At 47.4% G+C, this 19,156-nt stretch overlaps 1 protein-coding gene across 1 annotated transcript in view; it reads left to right on the top strand.

Annotated features, from left to right (window-relative positions):
* LOC308661144 (alpha-2-macroglobulin-like) overlaps nt 1–19,156 on the top strand; it is a 104,353-nt gene that overhangs the window by 48,764 nt on the left and 36,433 nt on the right. The window contains exons 15-18 of the mRNA XM_081315935.1: nt 1,005–1,154; nt 2,499–2,657; nt 13,357–13,441; nt 18,705–18,864. Of these exons, the coding sequence (XP_081172061.1) occupies nt 1,005–1,154; nt 2,499–2,657; nt 13,357–13,441; nt 18,705–18,864 (554 nt within the window). The remainder of the gene's footprint in view (nt 1–1,004; nt 1,155–2,498; nt 2,658–13,356; nt 13,442–18,704; nt 18,865–19,156) is intronic.

The raw sequence follows: 19,156 nt of genomic DNA, 5'->3' as shown, positions 1-19,156 counted from the left end.
AATATATCCAGAAGAAATATGGGACTAAAAAGTTTCACTTAGCATTTGAATAAGTCTTCCTTTCTATTTCCTTTTTTTTCCCTATATGAAATATTAGTATTGTTTGTAGTTACCTTATATGAGCTAGAGAGTGATAGATTTAAGAATTTATTGTTGGTAGCATATGGATGTTTATGATTGTTCTTTGTTTTTATACCCTGTACTTAGCTCTGGGAAGTCGGGGGGGGGAGGGGGGAAAGGGGGGAGGGGTAGGGAGGGATAGGGAGGGGAGGGGGAGAGGGGATTGTTAAAGATTAAATGTATTTTAAAACTTTTCAATTAAAAAAAAAAGAGAGAGAAGCAAGGACTCACTGGAGAAGAGCCTAATGCTGGGAAAGATTGAGGGCAAGAGAAGAAGGGGACGACAGAGAATGAGGTGGCTGGATGGAATCACTGAAGCAGGAGGTGTGAGCCTAAATGGACTCCAGAAGATGGTAGAGGACAGGAAGGCCTGGGTCATACAGAACTTCGCAACTAACAACAACAATCATGATGACAGGGGCATCATGAGCAGCTGGGTTATCATGACAATGGGGGCCAGCAGCCATTTTGTCTACCCTCCCCTTTGTCTCTTACCCAACAATGCTTATTTGATTGGCAGCTGGATTGTCCTGAGGAGGGAGGGAGGGCAGCAGCCATTTTGTCTTCCCTTTGTTTCTTACCCACCAATGGTTACTTGATTGGCAGCTGGGTTGTCACAACGACGGGGGCTGGCAGGCATTTTGTCTTCCCTCCCCTTTGTCTCTTACCCAACAATGCTTATTGGGTAATCATGACAATGGGGGCTTCATGGGCAGCTGGGTTGTCATGACGATGGGGGCGGGACAAGAAGCTTTGAATCTGCCTGCACAGCCTGTCTTTCTGCAGCCTCCAAGAAGGATGGCTTGGGGTGGTGGCAGGGTGTGTGTGTCATTTCTTATTGCAGAAGAAATGCCTTTTTTCAAAAACCTGGTTTATGTTTACAGGCCAGACTCTGGTTCTCTGATCAAGAAGGCCTGCCTGGCCAGAAAACCCAACTCCATCTTGCTGCTTCCTCTGGTTCCCTCTGTGCTTTCCATGCTGTTGACCAGAGCATCTTTCTCTTGAAACCTGAAGCCCAGCTCTCCCCTGAGAAGGTGAGTCATATGAAGAAGGTATGAAGTCATACAGTCATACGAAGACATGAAGAAGGGTTGCAGGAAGAGGGTATGACTAGTCTGGTGAGAAGAAGGACTAGGAGTGACATGATAGCAGTCTTCCAGTATTTGAAGAAGAAGGTCAACCTATTTTCCAAAGCACCAGAAGGCAAGATAAGAAACAATGGTTGGAAACTAATTAAGGAGAAACTTCCTAACAGTGAGGACAATTAACCTGCGGAACAGCTTGCCACCAGAAGTTATGGATGCTTCATCACTGGAGGCTTTCAAGAAGAGATAGGACAAACATTTGCCTGGAACGGTATAGAAACACCTGCTTGAGCATGGGGATGGACTAGAAGACCTCCAAAGTCCTTTCCAGCTCTATTCTGATTGATTAATTGATTGAGACCCAGCTGTATTTGAATTAACAGAATTAACAGAATAACTGAGTTGAGAGGGACCTAACAATTTTCTCCAGCTTAGTGCTGCTCATACCTTCAAGTAACTATAGTGTTCATTCTTTAGATCTCCTTAAAACTCCCACCCGCCCCAAATACAGTAGTTGTCAACTTACAGCCCTTTGTTTACCAATAGCACTTTGACTTATATACCGCTTCATAGTGCTTTTACAGCCCTCTCTAAGTGGTTTACAGAGTCAGCCTATTGCCCCCAACAATCTGGGTCCTCATTTTCCTGACCTCAGAAGCGAGGATGCTAAGTCAACCTTGAGGTGGTCAGGGTCGAACTCCTGGAGTGAGTAGTAAGTTAGCCTGCAATGTTGCATTGCAACCACTGCACTGCCACGGCTCAGGTTTAGTGACCGTTGGAAGTTCCAACAGCACTGAAAAAAAGCAACTCATGACCATTATTCACATTTATGACCACTGTAGCATTCTCATTGTCTTGTGATCAAAATTCGGGCACTTGGCAACTGGCTCATTTTTATAATGCTTGCAGAGTCTTGGGGTCACGTGGTCACTTTTTGCTACCTTCTGACAAGCAAAGTTAAGGGGGAACCCAGATTTATTTCACTGTGTTACTAACTTAGCAGCTGCAGCGATTTCCTTAACAACTGTGGCAAGAAAGGTCGTAAAAAGGGGACAAAACTCACCTAACAACTGTCTTGTTTAGCAGCGGAAATTTGGTGCTCAACTGTGGTTATGAGTCAAGGACCACTTGTCAAATTGTAAGTGTAGGGAAATGTTATTGGAAAATGGTTGGGTATTCCTTCTTATTGAGCACAAAAATGGAAAGATTCCCCTCCTCTGTTGTTGGACAAACAGGATCAGGGGCCCACATCAGATGGACAGCTTTTCTGAATTGCAATGTCTCTCTTTTCAGATCTATAACTTGCTCCCAGACTCTTCATATGGCAGACACTTTGTGGAAGAATGGGATACAAGGCCATGCATCAAAATGGAAAATATCGAATTGGATGGTATCCGTTTTCACCCTCTTTCTTTTTTTTTCATGGAAGGTGATGTTTTCAAAATTCTTAAGGTGAGCGTCTATGCTGCTTCTGGCAGGTGAAATTTCCCTTGTTCTACTGGGCAGAGATGGGTCAATGCTGCCTTGTTGAGATTTAGAAAATCTGTGGACACAAGCCCTTCACTCAGTTTTCTAATTTGAATAGTGACAGGCCAGCAATTGATAAGAATTCTTCATTGGCAAAGTGTGATTGGACACACGAGGAATTTGTCTCCTGTGCATGACCCTTTAGTGTACATACCAGCAACAAGTGATAAACCATGATTATAATCATAAAATACATTCATCATAGGTCCTAAGATACAACACTGAGTGATGGTCATAGGATACTAAATAAGCAATCAGCATAAATCAGATTAGGATACTAAATAAAACAAAATAAATTGAATATAAATTGTAAAGACACGAGCAACACAGTTATAGTCATGAGAAGATAAGGAATAGGTAATAGGTAGACCAGAGGTCCCCAACCTTTTGAGCACCAGGGACCGGAGAGAGAAGTTTTTCTGCAGACCAGAGGGGGCATGGTTTTGTGTACTGCCTGCATCCCGGAGATGGGGCTTTCCTTGTTTGCGTGGACCAGTTTCTGGTTTACTGCAGGCTGGTGCTGGTCCATGGACTGGGGGTTGGGGACCCCTGAGGTAGAGGATTTGGTGAACTGGTGTAAGAAAAACAGCCCAATTTTAAGCATTGGGAAAACTAAAGAAATGATTGTCAATTTCAGAAAAGCCAGGCACAGCCACACTTCTCTCTGTATTAATGATTCACATGTAGAGATGGTTAGCAGTATCAAATTTCTGGGTGTGCAGCTAATGAGTAGGCTGGCTTGGTCGCTCAACAGCGAGACACTGGAGAAGCGGGTACAGCAGCGCCTGCATTTTCTGTGTTGCATGAGAAAAGCACATCTTCCTTCCCCTGTCCTTACCACTTTCTATAGAGGGATGATGAAAAAGCATCCTGTCGTATTGCATGACAGTCTGTATAATGTCGTGGGCTCTTGAGTGCAGGAAGGAAGACATGAGGCTGAGTACAAGATGACACATACTTTATTCTTGCTAAAACTGTACTGGAACTAGGGCCGCAACCGGCCACAGTCTAGCCCCTAGGCGGCAGCCAATGGGTTTGAACCCACTCTTGCCACCAGGGGCTAACCAATTGTAGAACTGGAGACGGCTTGTCTGGGTTGCTGGAGAGCCATTAGCTGTTCCAGCAACGCATGTGGTATAATATCACAAGCCCAATACATAACAACCCTCCCCTCTTAGACTATTGCACCCTTCTTAATCAACTCCAAACAACTGTATTGATAATAAAATAATAATAATAATAATAAAATATTAAATCATAAATTCACTGTGGCTACAATGAGATTAAACAACGTCTGAACAGGCTTGCCAATGCAGTAATGGCTACAATAAGATTAAACAACGTCTCATGAACAGGCTTACATTACAGTAATGGCAGTTCCACAATGCACAAGTTTCTGTAGTTAGTGGTACAAGTTTCACAACACTATACATCACTTTATTTTACAATGTAGACTGAGACATATGCAGGAGGCTTGTGTGGCCTAGAGGAACATCTTGGAGTTCCCATCAATTTGTGGTCTACCAGCTTACCCAGTGGGCTGGGAAGACCCATGTCCCTTTGTGCTCCAGTGTCAAGGGGAATCAAAACGCTCTGGCTGGCCTCACCAGGTTGGCCCACCCCAGAGTCAGTCTGTTTTGCAGTATGCACAGCAGTTGCTGAGGTTTGGCTGGCTCGCTTGGTCAGGGGTTCCATGTTGCACTTCCGTGCTTCCCGGTTCTTCCTCAGACTCCACCTCTGCTGAAAATGGGAAACCCTGGTGGTTCCAGTGGGGTCTGTCTTGGCTGCAAGTTTGAGGATCTTGGGAGGGACGTATGCCGCAGTCCTCAGTGACCATTCTGGAAACCTTTTCCTGAGTTGGTCAATGTGTCTTCTGACCAATCGCCCTCCCTCCAACCCCACTTCATAAGATAGGGGTCCGGATGCCTTGGTTATTTGACCAGGAACCCATAAATTCCCTTGACAATAGTTCCTGGCTTGAGTGCCTCCTTTGCTGTCCTCACCATGCATTCGGCTTGTCCATTAGAAGATGGATGAAATGGTGCAGATGTTGCATGTCTGATGAGATTAGCTCTAAGGCAGGGGTGTCAAACTCAATTTCATTGAGGGCCGCATCAGCATTGCAGTTGCCCTCAGGGGGCCGGGTGGGTGTGGCCTGGGTGGGTGTGGCCTACTGGGTGGGCGTGGCCTACTGGGTGGGCGTGGCTAGAGTGCATATGGCCTACTGGGTGGGCATGGCCAGCTCTACATTGTTCGCCTCAAGGGTGCCTATGGGGGCCTGGGCAGGAGTGGGACAAATCTGAGGGTCTCTGGCAGGAGGAGGGTCTCTGGGCCAGGGCCAAGGCAGTGGGGGCCGTTCCCTCACTGTTTCCAGGATGGCTTCGCGGGCCGCATGAAACTACTTCGCGGGCTGGATCCGGCCCCCGGGCCTTGTGTTTGACATGTCTGCTCTAAGGAAAGCCTGAAATTCAGCAGCAGTGAATTGGGCCCCATTATCAGAAACCAAAACATCAGGCAACCCATTTGTTGCAAAGAGTTTTCTCAGCACCTGGATGGTCCTAGCAGTAGACATGTTAGGAACTGGAATTACTTCCAGCCATTTTATTTATTTATTTATTTATTTATTTATTTATTTATTTATTTATTTATTTATTTATTTATTTATTTATTTATTTATTTATTTATTTATTTATTTATTTATTTATTTATTTATTATTGGGACTTATATGCCGCCCTATCTCCCGAAGGACTCAGGGCGGCTAACAACAATAAAATACAATAATACAGAAGTTAAAAGAAAATTAAATTAATGGCCCCTGTAGAATAAATTAAAATTAAAATTAAAATAAGTTAAAAATTAAAAACATAATTAAAATCCCTGTCAGTCCAGGTCAGCCTGATGGAAAAGAAGTGTTTTGAGGCCGCGGTGAAAGGACCCGAGATCTGGGGCCATCTGTAGCTCAGGGGGGAGCTGGTTCCATAGGGCTGGCGCTCCCACAGAGAAGGCCCTCCCCCTGGGAGTCGCCAGCCGACATTGTCTAGCCGACGGTACCCTGAGGAGGCCCTCTCTGTGTGAGCGCACTGGGCGATGGAAAGTTGTTCCCGGCAGGAGATGGTCCTGCAAGTATCCTGGGCCTAAGCCATGTAGGGCTTTAAAGGTAAGTACCAGCACCTTAAATCTCACCCGGAGGACAACCGGTAACCAATGCAGCTCACGCAGAAGGGGTGTAATACGGGAGTATCGGGGTGCTCCCATCACTACCCACGCGGCTGCATTCTGCACCAGCTGAAGCCTCCGGGTGGTCTTCAAGGGCAGCCCCATGTAAAGAGCATTGCAGTAATCTATACGGGAGGTAACGAGTGCGTGGGTGACTGTACATAGGGCATCTCGGTCCAGAAAGGGGCGTAACTGGTGTACCAGGCGAACCTGGGCAAATGCCCCCCTGGCCACGACTCCAATATGATCTTCAAAACTGAGTCGTGAATCCAGGAGGATGCCTAGATTGCGTGCCCTATCAACAGGAGGTAACATCTCTCCTCCCATAACCAAAGATGGAACTTCTTGGACTAAACGAGATGCCGGTACGTAAAGCCACTCAGTCTTGGCCGGGTTGAGCCGGAGCCTGTTCTTCCCCATCCAAATCTGTACCGCTTCCAGGCAACGGGACATCACATCGAGGGCATCACTGGGTTGGTTCGGGGTGGAGATGAAAAGCTGGGTATCATCAGCATATTGATGATACCTCGCCCCGAAGCCACGGATGATCTCACCCAGCGGCTTCATATAGATGTTGAACAGGAGAGGCGAGAGTACCGACCCCTGAGGCACCCCACAACTAAGGGGCCTAGGGGTTGACCTCTGCCCCCCTGCCAACACCATCTGCGAATGGCCCGAGAGGTAAACCACCGTAAAACGGTGCCTCCCACTCCCAACCCCTCAAGACATCGCAGCAAGATACCATGGTCAATGGTATCAAAAGCTGCTGAGAGATCTAATAGGACCAGGACAGAGGAATAACCCCTATCTCGGGCCCGCCAGAGATCATTCACCAGCACGACCAATGCCATCTCCGTACTATACCCGGGCCTGAAACCCAATTGGTATGGATCCAGATACTCAGTTTCCTCCAGGACCAAAGGGAGCTGCCGTGCCACCATGCTCTCAACAACCTTCGCAAGAAAGTGAAGGTTGGAGACAGGACGAAAGTTATTTAAAATGGCTGGATCCAATGCAGTTTTCTTGAGGAGGGGCCTTACCACCGCCTCTTTCAAGGTGGCAGGGAAGCACCCCTCACTCAGTGAAGCATTGATAACTGCTAGGAGCCAGCCTTGTGTAACCTCCCGAGCCGCATAAACCAGCCAGGAGGGACACGGGTCCAACAGACATGTGGCAGCACTTAATTTCCCCATGATCCTGTCCACTTCATCCGGAGTCACAGGGTCAAACTCTTCCCAAATGTTCTCGGCCAAACTCATCGCTTTCCCCTCGTCAGACACTGTGCAGTCAGAGTCAAGACCAGCCCTAATCTGAGCAATTTTGTCCACCAGATATTTACTAAATTCCTCGGCCCGTCCCCGTAAGGGGTCCTCTCCCGTCCCTTGATTTAAAAGGGAGCGGGTCACCCTAAACAGGGCGGCCGGGTGGTTATCTGCGGACACAATGAGGGTGGAGAAGTAAGCACGCTTCGCCACCTCCATTGCCACAAGATAAGATCTAGAAAAGGATCTTAACTGTGTTCGGTCAGACTCGGACCGACTGGTTCTCCAAATGCTCTCTAGGCCCCTTCTCCGGCACTTCATCTCCCACAGGTCCATGGAAAACCAAGGAGCGAGCCGGGACCTGCGCCGGGTCAGAGGCCGCAAAGCCTGAGCTCAGGTGTCTGCCCTCCCCCTTCCCTGGGAGAGCAGGTGAGAGCCAGAGGGTCGGAGCGTGCCACAGCTCGAAAATAGCGGGGGCGCAATCCCAGATTACGATATGGCTCTCTGTTCATCCATCTGCCGCCATTCCTAATCACCGTGGGGATCGCTATCCCCACCCCATCCCCCTGGGTCCCAAGACTCTCCCCGGCCCCCTTATTGCTGTGACCATCAGCCAACCTAGACTGAGAGAGGTCCGGTAGAATCCTCCCCTCATTCTGTCGGGCCTGACCCTCCCCCCTCCCTAACCCTTTAAAATTTTTTAAAAGAAAACCCCAAAGCCTCTTTTTTGCGCCATGCCACCTCTCGGGGTCCCAAGACCCGTCATTAAGGAAATGGTGGCACAGGTTGGATGGCCACATCTGAGAGAGGGGGGAAGCTCTCAGGGCAAGCAGCTCATTTACGGTGTAAGCCATCAAAAGATAAAAAATAAAATAAGAGCAAAGGAACGAGTTGGCTGGAACAAAATGCATAGAAAATCCACAGAGCTGAAACAGTGGCTCCCGAGAACATGGTCACCCTCTCACAGTGACCAAGATCTTCCAATCTCAAGGAATACCACTGTCCAGCTCTGGGTAAGTCGCAGAAGGAGAGAGAGTCCGATGGCTAGACGATGGTAGAACAGTCTATTGGTGATGGACTTTGCAGCTCCGGTGATGAACAGATGTAGATAGGTCATCCATCTCCATGTCCTAGATATAATCGCGACCAAGGGGTTGTAGAATTTTATCTGTGGCAGTTTTAGCAGCAATATCCCCTGCATGGAGGGGAAACTCAGGTATGTCCTGTATGGGCAATATTCTAGCAGCAGGAGCTGGATCAGGATCCATTAGTGGCAGTGGTAGTCTGCTGAGGCCAGGTTTATGAATTAACTTAAAATTGTATGCAGAGAAAAAAATAGATCATCTCAACATTCTTGGAGATAGTATGTGGGGGGTTTGCTTGTCTGTTGTGAACAGTCCCAACAGAGGTTTGTGGTCAGTGTAGACAATGAAATCCCTGCCATATATATAATCATGAATTTTTTTAACTCCAGCAACTATAGCCAGGGCCTCCTTGTCAATTTGTGCATTGTTGCGTTCTGCAGAGGACAAGGTCCTAGAATAAAATGCAATAGGGACCTGTTTCCCATTTTTCTCTATATGGCTTAAGGCTGCCCCCAGCCCATAGGGAGATGCATCACATGCAAGACATACAGATTTAGACTATGTAATGAGTTACAGTGGACTTTTCTGATAGCAATGCTTTCAAATCCTGGAAACTTTTTTCATCTGTTAGTCCATTTCCAAGGGGCTTTTTTGTCAAGCAGCCTGTGGAGGGGCTCTGCTATTGCTGCCTTATGAGGTAGGAATGTGTGATAAAAATTCAGGAGATCCAAAAATGCTTGCAGCTCTCCTTTTGATTTAGGCCTAGGAGCCATTTTAATGGCCTTCACTTTAGAATCAGCGGGGTGAATACCATTTGCATCAATGCGGAACCCCAAGAATTCTGTTGATGAGACCCCAATACTACACTTGTTCTTTTTTAATTTGAGGCCTGCTTCATGAAGCCTCTGCAAAACAGCCCTGAGCCTTCTGGCCAACACTTCTGGGGATTCCCCAGCAATAAGAACATCATCAAAATAAGGGCAGATGCCCTGGATACCCTTAAGTGTATGTTCCATAATCCCTTAGAAAATACCCGGTGCAACACTGACTCCAAACTGTAATTGTTTGACTTTGAATATATTTATATATTGCCCCTCTGTGAGTCACAATTGTTTGAGCCGCAGCTGTGGCCTCATCAACCAGCAATTGCTGATAGGCCTGTGCTAAATCAAGTTTTGCAAAAATGGTTCCCCCTTGCAAGGAGGCTAAAATATGGTTGAATACAGGAACCGGGTAAGCGTGTTGCTTGAGGGCTTTATTTAATGTACATTTATAATCAGTGCAAATGCAAACTTCCCCGTTGGACTTCAGTGGGGTGACAATAGCAGTTTCCCACTCCCCACCATATACAGGCCGTAACACGCCCTGTTCTATAAGATTATTGATTTTGCAATCAATTTTATGTTTTAATGCAAAGGGGATCCTGCGAGGTTTAACCCTGATTGGAACAACGTTGGGATCCAACTTGAAAGAAATTGGCGAGCCTGTGTAAGTCCCTAGGGTTGAATCAAAAACATCTGTGTATTCCTAAGGCGTCAAACCAATCAAATCTCTGGCCTTCTACTACTATTACATCCAGGTGCCCCCAAAATCCTTTAAATTTTACCAATATGGTGGCTTCACCCTTAACTTTAATGTGAGCATTTTGAAAGTCCGTTAAGATGAAATCTGAGGGTCTTAGTTTGGCTCGATTGTTACTGCGCCTACACACAAAGTTGTATGTGTCTTGCGAAATGATTGAGACGGTCGAGCCAGAGTCCAACTCTATTTTGCATGGAACTCCTTGCAACTCTACTAAGAGCTTAAGTTTAGGCTTGAGGGGGCATCGAGCCCTGGTGCGGCAAATGCTTCTCCAGCTTCTGAAGAATCCCACACTAACTGGACCCTGGGCCCCAGTACCTCTCCTAGCCGGTTCCTCCAACTGGTGTTTGGGTGGCTGGTCTCTCTGTTGGGCTCTGCAAACCACCGCAATGTAGCCGGTTCTTCCACAAGCTCTGCACGTGGCCGAGCGAAATCTGCAATTGGTGCGTAGATGGTTGCCTCCGCACCCCTTACATCTAGGTAAGAGAACTGCCTTGTAAGTGTCCTCTCTCTGGTGGTTGTTGCGGTTTTGTGCATTGGATTGCCTTTGATGTCTGTTGATCTCAGGTTCTTCTTCTTTTGACGAATCTCTGGCAGCTTTGGCGACTTCTAGATGGACTGTTTCTTTGACTTTAGAAAGTTTGGTGGGCTGAACTGTCTGCACTGCTCCCCTGGCAGCTTCAGCGGCCATCACCTCGTACTGTGCCTCAGAGAATGTAAAGTTGGGTCTAGCAAACAGTCTCTGCTGGAGCGTACTATCCCAAAGGTCACAGATGAGCTGGTCTCTTAGTCGTTCTTCTAAGTTTGAAAACTTGTAAAGGCATGCAGCCTGTCTTAGGCACGCAGTAAATTCCGAAGCTGTCTCCCTGGGTAGCTGCACTCTTTGATCAAATTTAAATTGCCACGCCATCTCCGACATCTTGGGCTGGAAGTGCCCAGTTAGCTTCTTCTTAAGGTCTGCATATGATACTGCTTCGATGGGCGTCGGCGCAAAAAGATTCTCTGCTAGGTCAAAAGTTGCTGGCCCGCACACACAAAGCAATGTGGCAGCCTTCAGGCCTTCCTCTGCAATCTGATTTGCGAGAGGTAAGCCAGCCATTCTTCTGGATGCTTTACATCAAATTCTCTTAATTTGCCAACTTTCGGCATTCTTCCTTCAGATTCCTGCGATCTTCAGATCCTGCTTCTAGGCTCGAGGGTTGTGTCCGCTGAGCACGAGGCTGCTAGTGTTGCTTACTAGCCGGCCTAGAGGGGGGGAAAATGCCTCTTCCCTCCAGCAAGTGTTGCTGACACCTCATTGACTTCAGCTCTTAATCGGTGAAGCAGGATCCCACCCTCATCGTCACTATTATGTTGTGGGCTCTCGGGTGCAGGAAGGAAGACATGAGGCTGAGTACAAGATGACACATACTTTATTCTTCCTAGAACTGTACTGGAACTTGGGCTGCAGCCAGCCACAATATATAGTCTAGCCCCTAGGCGTTAGCCAATAGGTTTGAACCCACTCTTGCCGCTAGGGGATAACCAATTGTAGAACTGGAGATGGCTTGTCTGGGTTGCTGGAGAGCCGTTAGCTGTTCCAGCTACACACATGGTATAACACCACAAGCCCAATACATAACTGTCTGGTTTGGAAGCATCACTGCTTCAAACAGGAAGGCAGTGCAGAGAGTGGTGAGGATGGCAGAAAAGATTATTGGCAGTTCACCTCCTTCTATCTAGGACATAGCATATAAGTGTTGCTTGAGTAGGGTCCGCAGATTGTCTGGGACACTACACGGTGATTAATATTTATATGTAAGGGTGTAGGTATATACGTATAGCATGTTTATATGTGTATTGTGTATGTGTACACTTTTGAGAGCAGGCAACAGAATTTCATTTTTAATTATGCCAGTGTGGCCACAGTAAAAAATGACAATAAAGGATATCTACAGTATCTATCTATCTATCTATCTATCTATCTATCTATCTATCTATCTATCTATCTATCTATCTATCTATCTATCTCTATCTATCTATCTATCTATCTATCTATCTATCCATCCATCCATCCATCCATCCATCCATCCATCTATCTAATAGGAAGGATGAGAAGGATAATAATAATAATAATAATACAACCCTACTAGGTAGTTAAAGTGAAGAAGAACTAAAGAGCCTCTTGTTGCGGGTGAAGAAGGAGAGTGCAAAAGTTGGGTTGAAACTGAACATTAAGAAAACCAAGATCATGGCATCTGGCCCTCTCAATTCCTGGCAAATAGATGGGGAAGAAATGGAGGTAGTGACAGATTTTATTTTCTTGGGCTCCAAGATCACTGCAGATGGGGACTGTAGCCAAGAAATTAAAAGACGCTTGCTCCTGGGGAGGAAAGCCATGGCAAATCTAGACAGCACACTAAAAAGCAGAGACATCACCCTGTCAACAAAAGTGCGTATAGTCAAGGCTATGGTCTTCCCAGTTGCAATGTATGGCAGTGAAAGTTGGACCATAAGAAAGGCTGAGCGCCAAAGAATTGAGGCCTTTGAACTATGGTGCTGGAGAAGACTCCTGCAAGTCCCTTGGACTGCAAGGCAATCAAACCGGTCAGTCCTAGAGGAGATCAACCCTGACTGCTCTTTAGAAGGCCAGATCCTGAAGCTAAAACTCAAATACTTTGGCCACCTAATGAGAAGGAAGGACTCACTGGAGAAGAGCCTGATGCTGGGAAAGATCGAGGGCAATAGAAGAAGGGGACGACAGAGAATGATGTGGCTGGATGGAGTCACTGAAGCAGTAGGCGTGAGCTTAAATGGACTCCAGAAGATGGTGGAGGACAGGAAGGCCTGGAGGAATGTTGTCCATAGGGTCGCGATGGGTCGGACACGACTTCGCAGTTAACAACAACTAGGTAGTTTGACAGTGTTGTGGGAATTTATGTTCAGGATATGAGAGGTCTTTAGATATTTTCATAGCCCTCTTTCTGGCTCATGCAGGTCCTCAGTGGAAGGCAGGCTGGTAGCAGGCTGGCAACTAAACTGCTTAGCTGATGTCAAAAAGTGAAGAAAGTTTGGACTTGCTTAATAGGAGGATAGGAAACCTTCAGGAGATTCAGGATTATAATTTAGGTTGAAAAATTTACCTTGATGCAAATGATGGCAAATGATGGCAAACTCCTTCCATACAGCTCCCAAAATCACTCGATGGATGTCTCCCCAAAAAACCCACCAAGAATTGAATTTGACTTGAGTCCTTACCTTTGATTGGTTAGGTAACAGCATCAGGAGACCACCAGGAAATCCCAGGGTTATAGGCTAGTTGATTTACAGTGGTAAATGATTTCCAGACAGTTGCTGGAAACGACACAAGACATGAGTTCAGCTGTAAGAATATTGGAATTTTACCCCTAGCATTCACCTTGGACTTTTAAAAAAAATCATTTGGGTCTGTTCATACTTTTTCAAATGTTTCACTGCGACTTCTTCATTTCCTTTGACAGGACTTGGGTTTAAAAGTTTTTACTAGCACTAAAATGCGCAAGCCGAATATATGTTGGGAATTCCCGTTTTTCTCACGGTTCTCTGGTAAGCATTTGATCTGCTGAGGACTGAAACAATAGGATAAGTGCTCTGGAAATACAGTTAGTCCTCAATCTAAGGCCACAATTGACCCCATAAATTTCTGTTGTTAAGTGAAATATTTGTTAGATGACTTTTGCCCCATTTTATGAACTTTCTTGCCACAGCTATTAAGTGAACCACTGCAGTTGATGTTAGTAACATGGTTGTCAAGTGAATCTGGCTTGCCCATTGATTTTGCTCGTCAGAAGGTTGCAAAAGGGGACCATGTGACCTTGGGACACGGCAACGATCATAAGTATGAATCAGTTGCCAAGCATCGGGATTATGATCACATGATCATGGAGATGCTACAAGGGTCGTAATTGTGAAAAACAATCATAAGGCAACCTGTAAATATAGTAGCAGTGGTAAATACAGGTACTCCTTGACTTACGACCGTGGTGGCACAGTGGTTAGAGTGCAGTACTCCAGGCTACTTCAGCTAACTGCCGACTGCCAGAAGTTTGGCAGTTCAATTCTCACCAGCTCAAGGTTGATTCAGCCTTCCATCCTTCCAAGGTCGGTAAAATGAGGACCCAAATTGTTGGGGGCCATAGGCTGATTCTACTGTAAAGCTACGTGAAATGGCATATAAGTCTAAGTGTTATTGCTATTACTATTGACTCAGCCTTCCATCTTTCCAAGGTTGGTAAACTGAGGACCCAGATTGTTGCGGCAATAGGCTGACTCTGTAAACCGCTTACAGAGGGCTGTAAAGTAGTTTATAAGTCTAAGTACTATTGCTATTGCTACGACCACAATTGAAACCGAATTTTCCCACTGCTAAGCAAAACAGTTGTTTTGCCCCATTTTACCACCTTTCTTGCCGCATTTATTAAGTGAATCACTGCAGTTGTCATGGGAGTAACACAATTGTAAAGTCAGTCTGGCTTCCTGATTGACTTGGCTTGTCCGAAATTTGCAAAAAGTGATCACATGACCCTGGGACACCGCAACCCTCTTTAATATAGGCCAGTTGCCCAGTGCCCAAATTTTGATCCCGTGACCATGCTGCAACAGTTATAAGTGCGAAAAACGGTTGTACGTTTTTTCAGTGCTGTTGTAACCTCAAATGGTCACTAAACGAAAGGTTGTAAGATGAGGGCCACATCCCAAACTGATAAAAAAGGGATAAACCAGGGGTCAGCAACCCGAAACAGCAAAAGAGCCACTCGGAACCGGTTCCGTCATACACACAAAAAAGTGGGAGCCGCAAAATGTGCGCACGCATGTGGGCACGCACGCGCATGCGCAGAACAAGCAAAAACATACACCACCCCTATGCCCACACCGCATCCTGAACCGCACGCACCTGTCGCTGCCCAATGCCGCCAGCTTACGGGGGGGGAGGGACGGACTCGCAGGCCGAGGAAGGAAACGGCCTTTCAGAGGATCCCGCCCGGCCCCCCTCAGAGGCAACGGGCCCTTCCCCAGCTGAAGGAAGCCTCGCGAGCGTCTCCTGCAACACGGCTCCCTCGAGCCATGAGGCACCTGTATGATGGTGGCAATGGGTCTCCCTGGTGAGGAAGGAAATGGCCTTTTAGAGGATCCCGCCCGGCCCCCCTCGGAAGCAACGGGCCCTTCCCCGGCTGAAGGAAGCCTCGCGAGCGTCTCCTGCAGCACGGCTCCCTCGAGCCGTGAGGCACTTGTATGGCGGTGGTGATGGGTCTCCCTGGCGACGGGCACTGGGTTGCAGTGGCGCCTTCAGCCTGGGCGCTGCCGGAGCCACCCGAGTGCCCTACCCCTCTCCCGGGACCTCCAAACCTCTGCGTTTGATGAACACAGCAGCTCTCCAAACGTGGAGGCAGAGGTTTGGAGAGCTGTGCAGCTCTCCAAACCACCGCCGCCCCATTTGCAGAGCTGCTGCATTCCTCCGCGTTTGAAAGAAACACGGATGAACGCAGCAGCTGTGCAAAGAGGACAGTGGCAGTTTGGAGAGTGCGCGCACACCTCTCCAAACCTCCACCGTCCCGTTTGGAGATCTGCCGCGTTCGTCAAACACGGACAAATGCAGCAGCTGTGCATTCGTGTGTGCGCACCTCTCCAAACTGCCGCCACCCGTTTGGAGACCTGCCGCGTTCGTTCCTGTTTGATGAGCGCGGCAGACCTCCAAACAGGACGGCGGCGGTTTGGAGAGGTGCGCGCGCACTCTCCAAACCGCTGCTGCCCAATTGGAGACCTGCCGCTCTCGTCAAACATGGACGAACGCGGCAGCTGTACGAATGGGACAGTGGAGGTCTGCCGTGCTCGTGCAGCTGTACGAACCTCTCCAAACCTCCACCGTCCCGTTTGGAGGTCTGCCGCGCTCGTCCATGTTTGACGAGCATGGCAGGTCTCCAAACGGGCGGCAGCGGTTTGGAGAGGTGCGCGCGCACTCTCCAAACTGCCGCCATCCCGTTCGGAGGTCTGCCACGCTCATCAAATATGAATGAATGCGGCAGACCTCCGAACAGGACGGCGGCAGTTTGGAGAGGTGCGCGCGCACTCTCCAAACTGCCACCATCCCGTTCGGAGGTCTGCCACGCTCATCAAATATGAATGAATGCGGCAGACCTCCGAACAGGACGGCGGCAGTTTGGAGAGGTGCGTGTGCACTCTCCAAACCGCCGCCGCCTATTTGGAGACCGGCTGCACTCGTCAAACATGAACGAACGTGGCAGCTGTATGAACGGGACAGCGGCGATTTGGAGAGTGCGCGCGCACCTCTCCAAACCTCCGCCGCAGGCAGCAGTTCTGCAAACTGTTTGGAGAGCTGTTTGGAGAGCTGCTGCCTTCGTCAAACATGGACGAAGGCAGCATCTCTGCAAACGCGGCAGTGGAGGTTTGGAGAGCTGCGCGCACAGCTCCCCAAACCTCTGCCGGTGGAGGAGGACTGGGAGCCACAGGAGACGGCTCAAAGAGCCGCATGCGGCTCTGGAGCCACGGGTTGACGACCCGTGGGATAAACCATCATCAATATCAACTCCAGTTCTGAACAGAATTGCAATTAGCTCTTAAAGATCCCTTAGAAAATTGTTTTCACAACTGTTACAAAAAGTCATTGGGATATTGTTGTTGATGTGATGAGTCTGAGCCTATGCAGCTTGAATAATGGATAGATCCTGCACTGGGTAGGGAATGGATTGGAAGATTTCTATGGTCCCTTCCAACATTGAAATAACTCATGTTCTGAGCAGCACTGAATGCTCAGAAGTTTCTTTCTGTAAATTTAAGAGGCATTAGCAATAGCATTTAGCAATAGCACTTACATATCACTCCGTTGTGCTTTATTGCACTCTCTGAGCAATTTACAATGTCAACATGTTTCCTCCAACAATCTGGGTCCTCTTTTTACCAACCTCGGAAGGATGGAAGGTGGAATCATCCCCGAACCTGTCAAGATCAAACTTTAGACTGTGGGCGGAGTTAGCCTGTAATATTGCATTCTAACCACTGCACCCCCAAGGCTCTTGTTTCCAAAGAACAACAAACAGCTGTGTGTTGGATCAAACCAACTACGACTGTTGCCCATATTTTTCATATCGGACAATTAGAGTGGTGGGAGCTTGGAAGCAGGAGATGGAAACCCACTTTTCTCCCACCGGTGAGCATTTGGCGTTAATGTTTCTCCCAAACCAGAGGTAGCATGGAATCTTCAGGACAGATGACCCTCATTGCCCTGAACCTCTGTGAATTTATCTAATCTTCTTTAAAGCCACACAAGTTTGTGGTCACTGCCACATCTTGTGAAAACACAGTTCCCCAGCTTAATTGCGTGCTAGGTGAAGAAGTGCATTCTTGGAAGAGACCTTGGAGGTCTTCTAGTCCATTTCAGACAAATAGTTGTCCAATCTCTTCTTTAAAACGTTCACTGTTGGAGCTCTCACAACTTCTGGAGGCAGGTTGTTCTGCTGATTAATTGTTCTCAATTATTAGGTTGCTTCTCTCCTTGATTAGTTTCCATCTACTGCTTCAGGGGCTTTGGGGAATAGGTTGACCCCTTCTCATCTTTGGGGCAGCCCCTTACATATTGGAACACTGCTACCCGTGTTTTTCCAAAAATAAGACCGGCTTTTTTATATATACATATACAATATATTTGCCTCAGAAAGAGGCACTAGGTCTTATTTTCAGGGTAAGTCTTACTCATCTCCGGCACCGACAGTCCTGCCCAGCAGGTCCACTTCTTCTGGGGCCAAAGGAGGAGATTCGTTCTGCACAGTGCTTTTTTTGTAAAAGAAAAAGGTGCCGGAACTCACACACGTCATACAACCCTCCTTGCCTACCCTACAAGGTTCTATCCAAAAAAGGTGCCGGAACTCCGTTCTGAGCATTCTATGAGAAAAAAAGCCCTGGTTCTGCAGCTGCATTCCAGTCTGCATTTTGCAGTCAGGCTTTCTGTAAGGCCTATGCAGCCAAGTACCAAGCTATGGATTCAATCCATAGCTCAGTCCTTGGCCATATAGGTCTTGCAGAACCGAGCTATGGATTGAATCCATACCTTGGTTCTTGGCTGCAGAGGCCTTCCAGAAAGGCCTCTGACTGAGAAATGAGGCCTGGATGCAGAAGAAGTGGGCCAGTGAGGAGAGGCCTGGCTGCAAGGTAAATGAGTGCAGAGCACATGGGGCAGATCCACATCGCTATCCCTGCCCTAGTTTGATTTTTAGGTGTGTGCCTTACCCCAAAACTAGGGCTTATTTTTTGAGTAGGGCTTACATTAGGCCCACCCCCCAAAATCAAGCTAGGGCTTATTTTCTGGGTAGGCCTTTGGGAAAACATGCAATGGTGGAATTCAAATACTTGAACAACTCTTTCTCTTATTCAATGCAGGCCTGGGCCTCCGAGGCCTAGAACAGACTTCCGGAAGTGGCATCCACACACTTCTGGTGGGCCGTTCTAGGCCTGGGTGGACTCCTCCAGGCTTCCGAAGCTTAGACTGGACTTCTGGAAGCCAGCCACTTCTCCGAGCGCAGCAAAATTTAGCTACTGGTTCTCCTGAACCGGTGCAAACCGGTTGAATCCCACCACTGGAAACTTGGTATCATGTCACCCCCTAGTCCTTCTTTTCAAAAGAAGCAGTTCTCCAGCATGAATTTGTAGAACTCATCTCCAAGAAAGATGGGGTGATGGACACTCATTTGTATGGTTTTCAAGGAGAAAGCAATGAGTTCCTGCAGATCAGGTCTACAGAAGCTATTGACAAATAAGATGGAATGCATGTAAATTCTCTCATATTCTTTCCCTCTAGAATTTGGCCCTATACAATTGTCAAGTGCCCCGGGAATGAAGTTTACTTCACTTTCAAATGATGTTCCCATTATGATGACCACTGTCGCTGAAATGACACCTGTTGAGACTATCAGATTGGAGTTCCCTGAAACCTGGCTATGGGATTTGGTGATAATAGAGTAAGTGATCGTTTGGAACATGCCTCAATATCCCAAAGCAAACAAACTCACTTGGAATTCCAGTAACAAAGTTTTTATTTAAAAAGAAGCGTTTGCAAAGGAGGTGTGACTCCACACAGGAGTTCAGTCACACCTCCAAGAGCTGTTTGACATTTTTATATCCTATCCCTGATGCAGATTCCCCCCTCCCCTATCGCACTCAACGCCCCTTCCCTAATCATCCGATAAACTATCCGGACTGCTTAAAACCACTGTCCCTCCCATATTCTAGGAAGCCCCTTTGTACACATCC

The sequence above is a fragment of the Vipera berus genome (assembly GCF_964194415.1).
Source record: "Vipera berus genome assembly, chromosome: 2".
In the NCBI taxonomy this organism is placed as follows: Eukaryota; Metazoa; Chordata; class Lepidosauria; order Squamata; family Viperidae; genus Vipera; species Vipera berus.
The sequence above is the reverse complement of the archived record's forward strand: the minus strand, read 5'-3'. Positions and strand labels throughout refer to the sequence as shown.